This window comes from Echinococcus granulosus (assembly GCF_000524195.1).
Source record: "Echinococcus granulosus chromosome Unknown EG_S00074, whole genome shotgun sequence".
Taxonomy (NCBI): Eukaryota; Metazoa; Platyhelminthes; class Cestoda; order Cyclophyllidea; family Taeniidae; genus Echinococcus; species Echinococcus granulosus.
In genome coordinates, this window is record NW_020170454.1 from 22,109 (window position 1) to 37,212 (window position 15,104).

At 42.5% G+C, this 15,104-nt stretch overlaps 4 protein-coding genes across 4 annotated transcripts; 1 reads left to right on the forward strand and 3 right to left on the reverse strand. All coding sequences in view use genetic code 11, as the record gives it.

Moving 5' to 3' along the window:
* Nucleotides 1-3,183: 3,183 nt before the first annotated feature.
* EGR_07281 (Malate dehydrogenase, cytoplasmic) lies at nt 3,184-4,195 on the forward strand (the record flags this gene model as incomplete). The annotated part of the gene is made up of 3 exons (XM_024496530.1): nt 3,184-3,597; nt 3,637-3,924; nt 3,959-4,195. 3 exons carry the CDS (start codon nt 3,184-3,186, stop codon nt 4,193-4,195), a joined length of 939 nt encoding a protein of 312 aa, XP_024349006.1.
* Nucleotides 4,196-4,246: 51 nt separating this feature from the next.
* Nucleotides 4,247-6,828, reverse strand: EGR_07282 (Alkylated DNA repair protein AlkB; the record flags this gene model as incomplete). The annotated part of the gene is made up of 4 exons (XM_024496531.1): nt 4,247-4,583; nt 4,621-5,152; nt 5,187-5,325; nt 6,793-6,828. The coding sequence occupies 4 exons, from the start codon at nt 6,826-6,828 to the stop codon at nt 4,247-4,249; spliced, it is 1,044 nt and encodes a 347-aa protein (XP_024349007.1).
* Nucleotides 6,829-11,675: 4,847 nt separating this feature from the next.
* EGR_07283 (Carboxymethylenebutenolidase) lies at nt 11,676-13,133 on the reverse strand (the record flags this gene model as incomplete). The annotated part of the gene is made up of 3 exons (XM_024496532.1): nt 11,676-11,868; nt 12,399-12,676; nt 12,756-13,133. The coding sequence occupies 3 exons, from the start codon at nt 13,131-13,133 to the stop codon at nt 11,676-11,678; spliced, it is 849 nt and encodes a 282-aa protein (XP_024349008.1).
* Nucleotides 13,134-13,341: 208 nt separating this feature from the next.
* Nucleotides 13,342-13,560, reverse strand: EGR_07284 (Zinc finger protein 706; the record flags this gene model as incomplete). The annotated part of the gene is made up of 1 exon (XM_024496533.1): nt 13,342-13,560. One exon carries the CDS (start codon nt 13,558-13,560, stop codon nt 13,342-13,344), a length of 219 nt encoding a protein of 72 aa, XP_024349009.1.
* Nucleotides 13,561-15,104: the final 1,544 nt, after the last annotated feature.

Consider the following 15,104-nt stretch of genomic DNA (forward strand, 5'->3'; position numbering starts at 1 on the left):
AATTATAAATATTTAAGGTTATTTCAGTCTAATGCAAAGCTAGAAAAATTATTCTGTTGCTAGCTTTTTGGCGATGGACACCTTACAATCAGTTACTTCTGTGTTATCATCCTAGAGACACTTTGTTTGTGAAATTGCGTATTACCTGGTGCAGATTCGTCGCGGGACTACGCTTCACCAACCCTGCATATTCGTTATGTGTTCAACAATGACCCCGACTCCCCTGGCAAACTCGATTTGAAAATAATTTGACTGTAATATAGTTACTGTAAATACACCTCAGCTGTCTACCTACAGCTTTTTGGTCTGCTCAAAGCTGGAATCGCACAACTTTGGATATTTGTGCTGCAATTTTAGTGTTTAAAATATTTTGATGCTCAATCCGATCTTCCACCTTCTGGTCACTTTTTATTCTCAATCTAGTCAAGTTCTAGAGCCAGACTAATTTTTTTCCTGTTCTACGTTTTCGATGACTTAGACGACTTTTTGGACTGCACGTCTGCTTCCGCAGCTACCGCACCTACCCACACATTTTAGCCGGTTTGATTTAATTTACTTATAAAAATAAGGCCCTCTTCTTATTTTAAGTAAGTGTGGGTTATAGGGTAAGATTCGTGCTTAACAAACAAGATTTTAAAAAGATGATCAAATACAATGTTGCATAGACAGAACCAGCCTCCTACACAATGAGGCTGGCAGTGAATCGCGGATGACCGGAGATTGCTACCCTTTCCATGATATGGCCATAGGTAGTTAGTCGGGCAGAAGTGAATGTGGAAAATGCAGGAGATGGGATTAGCTCTTGTGAAAGCTAGCGGCGATGGGAAGGAGAGCCAGAGGGCAAGACATACTAACGTTAAAGTTTCCTTGATACAAAAATTGAGCAAAAGCTAAGAGAGGGCCAAATTTATATGCGGCTCATCCAACAAAGTGGCAATTCTATCATCAGTAGGAAATGTTCAGACATTTGAACGGTCAAGTAGCTGTCCTTACGGCTGTGCATCGTAAGCATTTCAGTTACAGACACAGAATTATGCTAATATTTGGTGGATCAAATGACATTTCGATCGAATTAGTAACTGACTACCCCATTTTCAGCTAGAACTTAGGTTAAACCGATTGCTCCTGCTTTCCAGACAAGATGGTTTTAAGTTGAAATTCCAAAAAGTAAACTGGTTAGACACTGCATAACACTTCGAGGCTCCTCCAAAGACGAAAAGAGACGAAAGCACAATACTTGGGTAGGATATAAATATTGGCATGCCTCTGAGGCTAGCCCACTCGGCAAAGGCACAATAATGGAGACCCAAAGCAGCCCCTTTACCAAAAACCACGAATTAAACAACCAACGTCATGCATAACATCTCTCCTCTTTTAAGTGTTGCCCCATCATAACGTAGTCGGTGCTGTAAGGAAACACCCATGAGCCAGTCATCTAATTTCTCTCCAAGTGTAAAGATACTTAGGTCGCAACGTGACTGTTCTCTTGTAGCAATTCTACTGGATCTAAAGTTTCGTCTTATCTAGGAAATGGATTCAGGGACAGGGGAATGTGTTGGCCAGCATGCATATCCATAGCATGTCATCAGAACACTGGCTCAAAATGAGAGTTTTGTAAAAAAGGAAGGGATTCAGCCCGACTCCATAGAGGTGAGGTTTTGCATTTATCCCCTATTGGCACGTCGTTCCGACTTTAGTGCTGCTTTGCCATGGACATCTGGGTTCTCTCCAGTTAGTGAAGAAGTGAAGGATGTGTCGCGTGTTCACACAATTGACATCTTCATACGGGCATTGTGAGCAGCTCCGTAATGAGGTTTTTCCAGATGGTTTCCGGCTTCCCCGAAAAAAAGAGACTAAGGTAGATGCCTTCTATTATGGATTGTTAACGATCTCCCATCCCTAAAATATGCCAAGGATTATGACTCAGCAGTAAAAGTCAAGATCATTGTCCTTTAGTATCGGGTTTGCATCCCGCTGACACCAATGTTGCAACCCAAGAATTCCCTAAAAAAAAACCCGAAAAAAGGGTTTACTACTTAGGCAGAATGTATGCAATTGACATCAGTAGGGCACGAGGCTGCTAATATGTCCCGGAGTCCAGCCCACCCGGCGAAGTTACAATAACGAAGACTCAAATTGTTCCCTTAACTGAAAACCGTGAGGTGAGCAACCAATGTATTATCAAGGTGTAATGGGTTGGTTGTTTGTTAAAAGCTTGGTTTTGAGAAGGGGAGCTCTTGTATGCTTTGCTATTGTTACTTCACAGGATGAGCTGGCCTTCGGGCCAGGGTAGTAGCTACAGTTCCCTCTGTACGTCAACAGTGGATATGCTGTAAGAATGCTGTACCTTCTTTTGACTTCAGGGAAATCTTGGGGTGCTGTATAAGCATAGACATTAGATAATCAAGTCAGAAATGCCAAATTAGGGTCTTGGACTAATTTTAAAGGCAGCTTGAGACAGACTACAAAAGTCCGATATTTTACGGGCTTTAGTACTACTAGTACTACTACTAATTCACAAATTATGAATTTTAAGGAATAAATGGAAATGATTTGCAAAAACGCCCCAATATGACCTTGCTGAGGGCTAAACTGGGTGCTATTCAGATGTAGGGTAATACGATGGTGGGTTATCCCATGGTTTTGGACCCTTAAATTTGCCTTCTTGTGCCACGCTGTGTTGGCTGGCCTTTGGGCCATGCCAGTAGCCCAAACACCATCGCAGTGCTGGATATATGCATTCTGCCCGAGTATTGTCTTCTTTAGTCTTCAAGAAAGTCTTGGGACGCTAGAGTAGTACAAATTTCATTACAATTCTGGCCGAGGGGTTTTGTACCATTTAATGATATTAAAACATTACCTAACGTCTATTAACAAAATATATTTATCAAATCAGATGCGTCGCCGGCAATTTTGGCTATAACTAATACCACAAAACGCTTTTGGGGTTTCCAACTGTCTTCAGTTACCAGAAAGATAATGGTCACATTATTTGTAATGTCCCACGAAATGTTTTAGTGGGCCAGCAATTGGTGACCTTGGGCAATTTAACTCTGACTACGATGGTACGCGAATACAACTGGCGTTACTCCTCCCATTTAGGTTGATGCCGTCAAAGTCCTAATAACAGCACCCACCCGACCCGAAGCCTATGATTTGATCCTTTTTATAGGACGGGGAGAAATGTTCGGACAAAATCAACCCGTCACAATTACTCTCTATGACCTGTTTGCCCAGGACTCGCAATTACAGGTGCTTGTTGACGAAGCCCAAGACAGTGGACTAGAACCCTTGGAAGATATTCACACAACCACTGACCCAGATCTAGCATTTAAGGATATTGATGTGGCTATCATGTTGGACACAATCGAGGCAGCTTCCTATGCTCACAAAAACGAGAGGTTAAAACAGTGCTGGCAAGTTTACAGACGTCATGGCGAATATCTCGACAAGTATGGCAAGCAAACAACCAAGATTATAGTCACCGGCGACCCAGTCAATACAAATGCTTATATCTTAAGCAAATATACCCCATCTTTACCCAAATCCTGTATAACAGGTTTGGTACGAATGGATCAAAATAGGGCTACATTCCAAGTATGTAAAGGCAAATAATCAAGATACTTCACAATATAGGTTGCCAATAAACTTAACGCGCCCGTAGAGGCGGTTAAAAATGTTCTAATTTGGGGAAATGCGGGATCTGGCGCCTTTATTGACATCACGCATTCCAAGGTTCAAATGGAAAATGGTGCATTTAAACCCGCAACAGAATTAATCAACAACGAACACTGGATGAAACACGTTCTTCAGCCATATGTTCAAAATTGGAGTTCTGAGTGTACTCCTGCCGATTCAATCGCCATTCTGAAAGCCAAGGCCATTATCGATCACGTCAATGACCTATGGTTTGGAACGAATGAGGTAGGGGAATGCCCTTTCTCAATTTGTACATTAGGATTGGACGTCAATGGTGGTATACAGCAATGGGGAATACGGGACACCGGTTAATTTCTTCTCAGGATATCCTGTCATTATCCCGCAGCCCAAGGGAAATCCCATAATTGTGGCAGATTTGACATTCGAGGATTGGGGTGAATCCCAATTTGAAAGGACGGCTCACGAAATGGCGGATTTTGAAAAACGCATCTTGCAGTTGTGCGAATGCGCAGATGAAATCACTGATGACTTGTAGACAAGCTACTTTATTTCGCCTTACACAAATACACAATAAGAGATCGCAATTTTATTCATTAACCTGTCTGACATTCACATTCAATCGGGTGGTGAGGACGTACTTCTCTAAATTTTCGCGAATTCCATCTTCTCCAAACCGTTTTTTGAATGCAGAGAGAAGGCTTGGAAAGAAATCGTGCGACAGACATTGGGAAGCATTTCGCCATGATAACAAACGGGGAACGGCATGATAAGCCAATCTGCTATGACCCCCAGTCACCATTATGTCACCATGCTGCAGTAGAATGGGAATTATAGTCTTTGCCGTATTACCGATATTTCCGTGAGGTAGGTGTCCCGGAATGCATGTTGAGGCTTCCAGAAGGAATATACATGGCCGGCCAAGGCTATTTGCTACCGGTTTTAGTGTCTGCATAAGCTTACCTGATGGATACCAGAGGTGCGCGTTTGCAAACCTCAGAGTCGTCAATGTGAAATCCCATTGTGGTCCTTTTGCGATAGTAATTCACGATAGATGCCTCAGGAATGAAGTTATCGTAGTAAGATTTTTGAGTAAGTAGGTCCCGTCTATCGCCAATTACTTCGGATATTGTCAACGCTATAGACTTGAAAAAATCTCCACATTTTGTTGGAAATTGTGATTGACAGCCTGGGGGATAGATTTTCTTTTCCCAATCGTAGTGGTAGCCGAGAGTGACCCAACGCAACCGACCCAAAAGTTGATTGGTTCCGCTAGGGTTCGAAAACTCAAGAAAACTTTTGGACCAGAACCCTGAATCGATCTTTGACTCCGAAAGGTTATTTCTTGCGTAGGAAGCAAATGGCCAGTCAAAGAGAGCTTCTTCGTAAAAGGGCAGAAAAGCAGGTTCAGGGATAGCGGACCGGAGAAGAAAAAATTCCTCAGTGAGATTGTGCTGTAGAACAAAAGATGGTTCCAAGAAGCCATTGATTGAGTCTAAACAAAGATAGGTTGTATTCAAAACAGTTACTAGTTAGTGTTGTTGTAGTGACGAAAGCGCTCAAAGATGTATCCAGATTTTCCAGCTGTTTTGGTTCATCAGGAAAACATTTATAAAACTTAAAGACGCGCTTGCGTTCCTCGACATCCACAGAGTCAGTAGACATTTTCTAAGAAAAAAAAATCCGATTGCTTTGCAATTTAACAAACCCAGAATGACTATGAAAGGGGACGGCCAACCAAATTCCAACGATCCAGATTTATTTAACTAACTATATTTTTCGTACAAAACAGTGTAAAAATGCAGCAGAAAAACAATTAAAAGTTTTGTATGTAAAAAAAGATCGCTTTGGTTTCTTATTCAAAAATGGCGAATTACTCCTATCAAACAGCTCAGCCAAAGTGAAAATCGACCAGCAGCTCAGCGTATTTCCTTGGCAGATTGTGAGAAAAACATCCAAGAAAATGCAGTGAATATGACTATTTTCTGCTTGCTTTAAATACAAATAATCAATAACGAAGACGAAGAACATTCCGCTAAACACCCCGAATCTGAGCCGCGACTCCGATGATTGCATTCATAACTCAGTAGGGCTCACAGAAAATCAGAGTTCTTTAACTTATCTGGGTGCTGCCCGTAGTAGCTAACATCGGTTTGCCAGCAAGATCCAGTCATGAAAACTGGAAACATTACTCGCTCAAAGTCTTCAGTTTACATGCGATTTCGCCAAATGATGAGTACATAATGCGGTCGGAAATACACGGCAGAATGGTCCGTTAGAACGCACTATCCTACTGGCAATTGTAGCAGCTCACTATGGCCATACGACATGGGAAAGCCATTGGGTTTTAAGTCAACAACTATGAGTCGTCAGCAAATTCGACCCACAAAAAAGGCCTTACAGTTTTCCACGCTACACCTAAATTTCCTGTAGCGGTATCGTAACTACTCCATGCCCCCGACGAAGGCCATGTGACATTGTGGCATTCTCCACAGTGTGAAAGGCGCTTGGCTAAAAAATAGTTTCTGCCGGGAAACCTCAAGAGAAACTATTAGTCCTACCATATAGTAACGAAAAAGACCCTCAAAATTAGCAGATTACAGCAAAAAGAAGTAAATCTGACAATAAAAAGTACCTCTACATTGGGTGAAGTGATGAGATGCAGCACCTGCGTCAACGACCTCTTAGGCTGCTACGATCGGAAGATATAGGAAAACGTGGCTAATTCGACTTGAGCGGACAGTGCATTGACAGTTTAAAAGTTACCCTATAAAATGTTCACTGTGAATTTACCTCAAACCAGTAATGCGCATTAAAACATAAATTGTCGTCCATCGCGTGCAATCTATTGTTATTCTTTGATGTGGGAGATGGTTCACCTTTGCTACTACAATCCTATTTCACAATCTATTTGTAAAAAGGTGCTTATATTCAAGACATACTAAAAAAACCAAGGGGTTTTCATTTAAGCACTCAAATTTCATGCACACGCTTGTTTTTTCTTTGGCTAGTGGGGGACCAGCATTATGTGTACCTAAGCTGTATTCCAGACCCGCCGAGAGAGTGAGGTGATCGCATACTCCAGAGCAGTATCATAGTAGTAGGTGGCGAATTCTCCAACTAGTATTTACTCACCTCAGTTCCTTCGTAGTCTTGTTTGTGAGATGTCATCTACACCTGTACAAGCGTTTTCCTCCCGGGATTTTGCAATAAAGCCATGCCACTGTAAATAATTGTACCAATGTGCCACCGAGCAGTTCATCTTCTTTAATGTTTTAAGTCAAGTCAATGCTTAATGATCATTTTTATTGTGTCTTCTCTTGCTACTAACTGATCATAGCAAACATATCCAAACCAATCTCGATGTTCGGCACTAGTCTATCGCAACTTCTGCTGCTGTATCACTAAGGCTAGTGTCTAGAAGAAGCGACATATGAGACGTCCAATTTGAAAGTAAAGAGTACCAGAATCGGTGTGAAGCAGAGCATATGCCACAGATCTTCTCACACTTTGTTATGGCTTTACTACTACTTGCAAATATATACTGCCCTGATTTCCCAAACCTTCACCGAAGCAAGACTGCTAAATCCACGAGACACCGAAGTCACTTCTAGATGGTTGGTGTTAGCCATGTTCTGACCCCTCGCTAATAGGGTGCAGTAATGGCGCCTTAAGCGTTGCAAGAACTAGTAAAGTGTTGGCTTTAGTGTCAATCTAACTCCATGTAGATGATGTATCTAACACTGTGTAGTTCTCTATGTCGCTAGTGAGTGTCATGTAGTTGGCAATCATGTTGGGAAGCATAGGAGAAATACGAACACTGTGGTCGTGCCTCTCCTCCACCCTTAGGGAACAGCGAGCTGTGTTGGTTGACTTGCATGGCATAAACCTGAGAGAATGAGTTGGTGAAGGAGGTGGACTGGTGGGTGGATTATTTGGGATTAACCAATGCTTTCCCTTTTCGCTGAACAATGCACTTCAACCCCCACTTGTTGCAAAAATCAACTTGCTAGCATCTAAAAGTCACAAATGATGACGACTTTCATTTCAAAGTCTATGTATGCAGATACGATTTGACAAATCATTGTTGATTGGTATAACCGACCATTTGATTGGCAGTGTGTGAACCTCAATCTACCTAGTTGATGTACTGATGGATTCACAAGTCGGTGTTTGGATGGTTAGTTTACTACTCGTGGTTATGACTGCAGTCAGAAGGCTGGGCATCAGTCACACTTTCGTGACAGCCACATACTCCGTATTTCTCAAGTTGACCTCAACAGGCTTTTGACAAAAAACTGATACCGAAGTGCAGTGAATTTTACTTGTGAATGTTTAATATCTGCCTTCACTCACCTATAGTGACAGGCTAGATGATCAACTGTAGAATGTGAATCAAATTACCAAGTGGAAGAAGTTGTGTGTCCACACGAGCTCAAACGCGAGCATTGACTACTACAAATGACGCGGTAGCCTCAATGCGTTATAAACCGATGTTTGTGCATTCGCTTGTGTCCAAATCACTTGCTACTCGTATAATCAGTAGACTAAGACTTCGAAATAGACACCACTGCCCACTGGCGCGTACGAGTAAGCGCGGAGGTATGGTTGACTAGTAGAGACTGACGGGGACTAGGGTGATTTCACTGTGCTTGAAGAATGTCCGAGCATCAGTCGTGGAAATGGAAGCTTTTAAAAACTCGAAAGAGGAGTAATTTATGAGTGTGCACGCATCCCCCTGTGGGTTAAAGTGAGCACTTCAGTAAACGCTCGAATGGATAAACCATTTGGGCAAGGAAGCATCAAACTCCAAATACAAACACCAATTATAGTGCTCTCCATCTGCACTACAATTAATATTTAATCTACGAATTTGACAATTCAAAGGCTATCAACGTGTTTATTTTGATCTCTTCATTTGTCTTTCAGGGTCGTCTGTGGGCGGTGCGTTGGCGTATCACCATTCCACAGTTGACGCCCAAGTTGTTGGACAAATTGCCCTACTTATGAATTTCAGTAGCAAATTACAGCAATGCAGGAAAAGTTTCTTTTTTCTGTTTATCAAGTAGTAACTGGACACAGCACCTTTGCCTGATGTCTCCATTGAGCACATTTCACTACACAAACATGTTCACTCTCACGGATGTTCAGTTAGTGGACGATTCCAACATCGTGCGGAGATACTCTTCCATGGAAACACATCGATGCATGCTGGACTCACAATTACAAACATTCTCTTTGCAGATGGTTAGTAAAACCCACCGCAGTATCGACGACATAGTCAACGTTAGCAGCGTTTGATGATTTTTTTTATAAAGAGAGTGTGACCTGCATGATGAAACAGCGCGTTGCCTGTCGTCTGACATCAACCACCTCACTACTGAGGCCGCCATACAATTGGCTCTCCTCTACTACAAATCGGTTATTTCGTGCGATTAGGGGCAAACTAGGTCTAGAGTTATCACAGAAATGAGACCTTGTAAATACTTCATTATGATGGACGCTGCGGTGCGAAGCCTCCCACCATCACCATCTGCAATAACGCTGTAACTACACTGCATATTCCGACAGTTCTGATGTATCCACCTCACTGTTTATCAAATAGTCAGGTGAATACATCAAGTCGCAGACAGGCATTTGAACGAACATCGAGCTGGTTCATGCCATCATAATGTGGGGACGTCTAGTGGCCTACCCATGTGAAGTAAACAGACACGTCCTTGTGTTTTGACGCACAAATTTCAGCCACAACAAATGTCAAACGAGCTGTACAACAACGGGACTGCGGAAAGTGTTTAAAAAGCTGCAAAAACGAGAAATTTGATTCACCTTTTTTTGCTACAATATGATGCTGCGACTGCGTGATCAGTGTTGAATATCACCTTTCACTTTGTACACACCATGTGACTGAACCCGCTGCATTGTTTGGCGCTCGTGGCTGGATGATGCAATTGCATTGGCGTGTGAAGAACAATAATTCGAGACAAACGTTCTGCGTGGATGGGTGTGGAAAGACCTCTCTTTTTCAATCTGTCTATTTATTGAAAATACAGGTGACCTTGGCTTCCGCAGATCTATTAGCTTGAGGTCCAATTTTCTTTGGGAAATTTTACACAGCCTTGAGAAACTCCTTCAGCCTGGACTCACAACAGATGTCACACCTTCCAATGGCAAGACTTTTCTATCCCTCCCTTCCTCTCTCCTTCAATCACTTTCTCACCCTACCTGTGTGGCCACTTTCTTCCCCACTCCCTGATTGCATACATCGCGTCGTTGGTCTCCGTGGGTCACAACAAACGCATGCACACCAAGAAGAGGTGGAGGGAAAGAATTAATGAGAAGTGAAAGGATAAAGAGGTGACAGTCAAAGTCAACTGTTAAATTTGTGAAAATCTAATGGAGTACCACCACAAGCTCTAAGGACTGACCCAGATGGCATTTGCAATACCCAGTAGATTTGAAAAGTTGCTCATGATGATGAGACAAAAATACACAAATAGGATGCGTTGAAATTCTGCTCTGCAGCATGACCTCCAGGTCATGGCAGCAGCCTCCCTGCGTTCGTACGTGCTATGTTCTACCAATACATGCAACTTCGGTGAAGCCTCGGCACGTTGCAATTAGCATTAGGTCTTCATCCATACCAAAAACAAGAGTCTCTCTTTTTGCTAAAAAGAAAAAGGAACTGCTAGAAGTGAAAACGTTGAAAATTTACACATCAGCCTTCGTGTTTACCCAAGGCCTGCAAAGCAGAAAGGCGTGTCAGTACTGCTGAACCACCTTAGGACGGCCTGCCACGCGTCGCCATTGGTGTTGGCGAAACGAAAACAGCACACTTTTGAAGGTGGTATACAGTCAAATCACGTGCCAAGGCACGGATTTAGCACTGCGGAGATGGCAAAGCCAAAATGTCAATGCCTTCAAGTGGCGGCGTCTTTGGGTTTAGCGGGACGGGGGACGTGGTTAGCACCCGTCAATTATCAGGCCATAGCGCAGTGTCACCGCCACAACTCCAGGTGTGACAGGTCTAGGTAAGCCTATTTGCTTTGGGTGAACGGTTAGATAATCATAACGTCGTCGGTGCTGTATGGTTGGTGGACAGTTAGCTGGGTGCCTAGAGAGAAAGGCGGGTGTGGACACTGCTCACACACGACCGCTTCATTTGAATCGTGCGATCCATTCGACAATATTCACGGAGAAATTTACACTAGTGACGCACGAAATCCTCTTTTCAACTTCAAATTAAAGACCTCTTAGTATTCAATGCAATATTGTTGTTTATCATGAAACGGTAATGGGCGCGTTTTAACTGCGCGGTCTACTGGTTAACATAAGTAGCGATTACAAGCTATGTTGAGCATCGTCTTCCGGGATATCGGACAAGCATTCCTACAACCTCATCACAGCCAGGCGTCTGCACTGACAACGCGTCAAATCAACCAGTCAAGTCAAATAAACCGCTATGATGGATTTTAGACAAAGCTCCGTCAGACCATAGAGGTCATTTCAAATCTGCCTACTTGCAACGCACCGTTGTGACCTCGCAACCGGTGTCAGATATCGCATGTAGCGTGCCATTTTACTACCCACATTGCCTTGCACGTGCAAAAATTGATGAGATACAGACATCAAAATTATTATCAGAACAGACTTCAGGTCCACATAAACAAAGCTGCGGAGACATGGCGACCAATTGGAAAAAGAGGCCTTCTAAACGGGAGTTCAGAGCGGGTGCCCTACCCACCTGGCAAGTGTCTGGACAGATTGCGCGTTTGTTCTCCTTCTGTTTTGAGTGACAAACTCAACCTTGACATAGCAATTATATTGCAACTACAGCTTTTGAAATTCCCAAGCATACATAGACACACGCACAAACAGGCAGTGACAAAAGTAAAGGGGAGATTCGAGGGAGGGAGGGAGGGAGGGAAACAGGGGGAAAGGAAGGAGGGAAAGGAAAAGGAAGATGTTGAAGGATAAAAAATCGGCGGGTCTCTTTTGATTGGAAAATTAGTGGGAGTCTAGTGACCCCGAACACCACTGTTAGATGCCTCATCCTCAGCGCCATCCTCTGCCTCCTCTTCCTTGAGATTCTCAATAAAGAAGGCCGATGCAAGAGTGATAGTTTGATTCACGGCTTCAAGAGTGTTTTGATTATTCAGGTCCCCCAGAGACGAAGCGTATCCATGGCCCTCTTCCGCGAAAGTGTAGTACCTGTATGGAGATAGACAAAATTACACCCCCCACTGAGTCAATTATAGTAATTTCGACAAATTCTACATGACGGCCGCTCTGATAAATTGAAGCGTGACCTAGCATATCGTTCCATGCCAGAGTCTAGGTTACTAGCGTTTTCGATCTTTGATGGCGTATGGCTACAAAACATCTGTTAGTTAGTGAATTAGTTGGTTACACGCGGTTAAACTAAGAACCAGAGCAAAATAAATGTGGAAGCCACGATGTCGAAGAATTCTAAATTTAGCGAAAGCATAACTCCTCCTTAAATGTGCCTCTAATAAAGTGTTCCGAGGTTTCACATGACTCATAAGTGCAGCTGAAAAGATCGCGTGCACCGAGTATTACAAGACAACCAAGTAAGTTACACAATAGGCGTGAAAACAAGGCAAGACTACCCAAACTTCCTCCAAATGAGTCAACAAGTCTGGCTAACAATGATTGGACAAGCATATACATTTGAACCTAAGCTGATATAGAAAAGTCGAAAACCGAGCACTCGCCTACACCGATCACCAAACGGCCTCTTGTCTAGAATCCTTTTAATAGGTTCAATGGAAGTATCTTCACCAGAGGGCATAAAGAACACGGGGATAGAGAGTTTTTCAGCATCTTCCGGCTCGAGCATGAGGCCATCAACTGAGACTCCTGCTAGGTAGCCGTAATCTCGGGAACAGCAGGCACGTAGAACCTGCCTTCCACCCCACGAAAAGCCGAGAATACCCAACTTCTTATGATGCTCTTCAGCAAGAAGGGTTCTGAGGTAGGTATTTGCTGTGGACAGGAGCTAAATCGAGCAAAAGCGAGAGTTAAACAGTGATCTGTTCCCAATTAAGGATGCACAAAATTAATAAAAGGTGCCATACGGCAGAAACATCTTCCCAGCAGCTGACTTTCTCCAGCCATTCAGTGAAGACTTCGGTATGCTTTGGAGGAAAATCATCCAGGGACCATGGTTTACCATGAAAGAAATCAGGCAACAGCACATGAGCGTTGGTCTGATCAGCAAGCATATCTGCGAAACGTCGAGTATTATTGATATCGAAACCGAAGATGTCATGTACAATAACGATTCCCATATTTGCGGGAGTCAAGCTGCCATTCGAGACTGAGTAAGCACAGGTTTTGTCCGGCAACACAATCTCTTTGCCGCGACAGTGATAAGTAAAGGGAGGGACTGTTAGGCGTCTTGATTCAAGAGACTTGTTGAAGTCGGGATCAGATTTATCCTGAGAAAGCTCCATCTTCCTAGGAGGACAAAAGCCACACCTATCCAATTGAGCAAAAACGGAACAAGATTTACGCGTAAGAGGCCACTATGGAGGGAATAAAACACAAATTTTCCTCGAGAAAATTTAATTATAGCATTTCTAATATTACATAAAGAGTTCATAAGAAGGTGAGGGTTAACAAAACTGTTAGCACAAGACCCATAGGAAAAAAAATGAAAATCTAGAGATCGCGAAGTTCTGCTGGAAGTTCGGCTTTAGGATGCTTGCTTTCGAAGTGCAATTTATACGTTTTCGGGTCTGGCATCTGCGTCTTACAAACACAACACGAGAAGGCTAGTTTGGCATCCGCCGTTTTCTTATTATCAGATGGATTCTTTTTCGCATTTTGCCTTTCTTGATTTCTCTTTTGTGATTGAATCTTCTGGAGTCCGCGTGCCATGTTGAGGAACACCGGGTACCGCGTGAATTGAAAAACCTGTTTTACTGAATCGCGTGACCCAATGGGCTATGTGATGTAAAATAACTCATTTTTGAAACGAAATGCGGTTTACTACTCGCCTATTGTAGGTCAGAAAGACTTAAAAAATTTTATTACCGTACCGGTAAACAAACCCACAGGCGGGATATGGCGAAGTTAAGGTTATTTGCTGCTAACTCCCGGTGTTTTATATACATCAAAACAGCATCCACATTAAAACACAAAAAATGAATTTAGCTCCTTTTTATTTTTTCCATTGCATTGTTTAGTGCATTTAGCAGCAATGATTTTTTGCTGAAATTAATCATATTGGTGAACAAAATCCCATGTGATTCGCACTTAATGATTCGCGCAGGTGCCATGCAGATAGACCGACACATCAACATACCCTGTAATGTACAAAAACCCACAAGGCATTCTGGTGTCCCTTTGCCATTTTTTGACCACCCGATTCGTTCTTGGTTTGATGCGGCTCAGCATCCCGTTTCTTCAGGATAACAAATCTCCCCTATCATTAAAAGGCAGTATATTTTATGCTGTCCAGGTTAATATGATTTGGCCGTTTGTCTTTTAAGAAAAGGACGCAACTTTGCATTCGCCAACTGCTTTCACTTCACTAAAGCACTGGCTGTTGAGTAGATATCTCCAATAGCAAAATCACATATATTTAGAAGAAAGGAAATTAAATAGACTTTCAGAAATATATTAATATGCTTGATTTTGTTTACTCAAGTTAGTACCAATTCTGGTTTAGTTTCACAAAACATATTTAAGACTTGCTAATTGGTTTGGTTAAAAAAACCTAAGAAACTGACCTAATGCCATACTGAAGCTTACCGAGCACTATATTCATCTACTTAAGCAAGCTTGCTCTTTGCAAATTTTGGATCATCGTATATGTGTAGCGTCTCGAGACTTCCCTGAAGACAAGAGAAGATATAATGCTCGTGCAGAATATATATGTTCAGCACAGAGAATGTATTTGGGCTACTGGCATGGGCTGATGGCCAGCCCACTTGTGCGGTACAAAGGCAAAATTAAAAGAGGCTCATCGCCATTGCAAAGAGCTAAAAAAACCATCATATTACATATGAATACGAAATGTGCTGCGCTTAGAGTCCTCCAGTATATCAGAGAGACTATTGACATGCGTTAAAAAACAACACGGAACCAGCAAAGACACTCATTTATTCTTCTACCCTGTAAAATGGCATTCAATCCCGTTGCTACTGATATTTCTGTGCAATTCCATTCCGTGTGAGGTTCCATCCAATTTCCAAACTGCACTGAAGAGGGCTAACTATCTAAAATTTGCACTACTCCAGACCAAACGACACTATGCAACAAGCAAATTTTGTCGTGGGAAATTTGACCTACAAGTAGAGACACTTTATAATAGACAAGATCCAAATAGCCTTACAAGACTAAGGTTTTATCTGTACTTTTATATCATTACTTTCATTACAATGCCACCCATCCTGTATCCATCCTGTATCCATCCATCC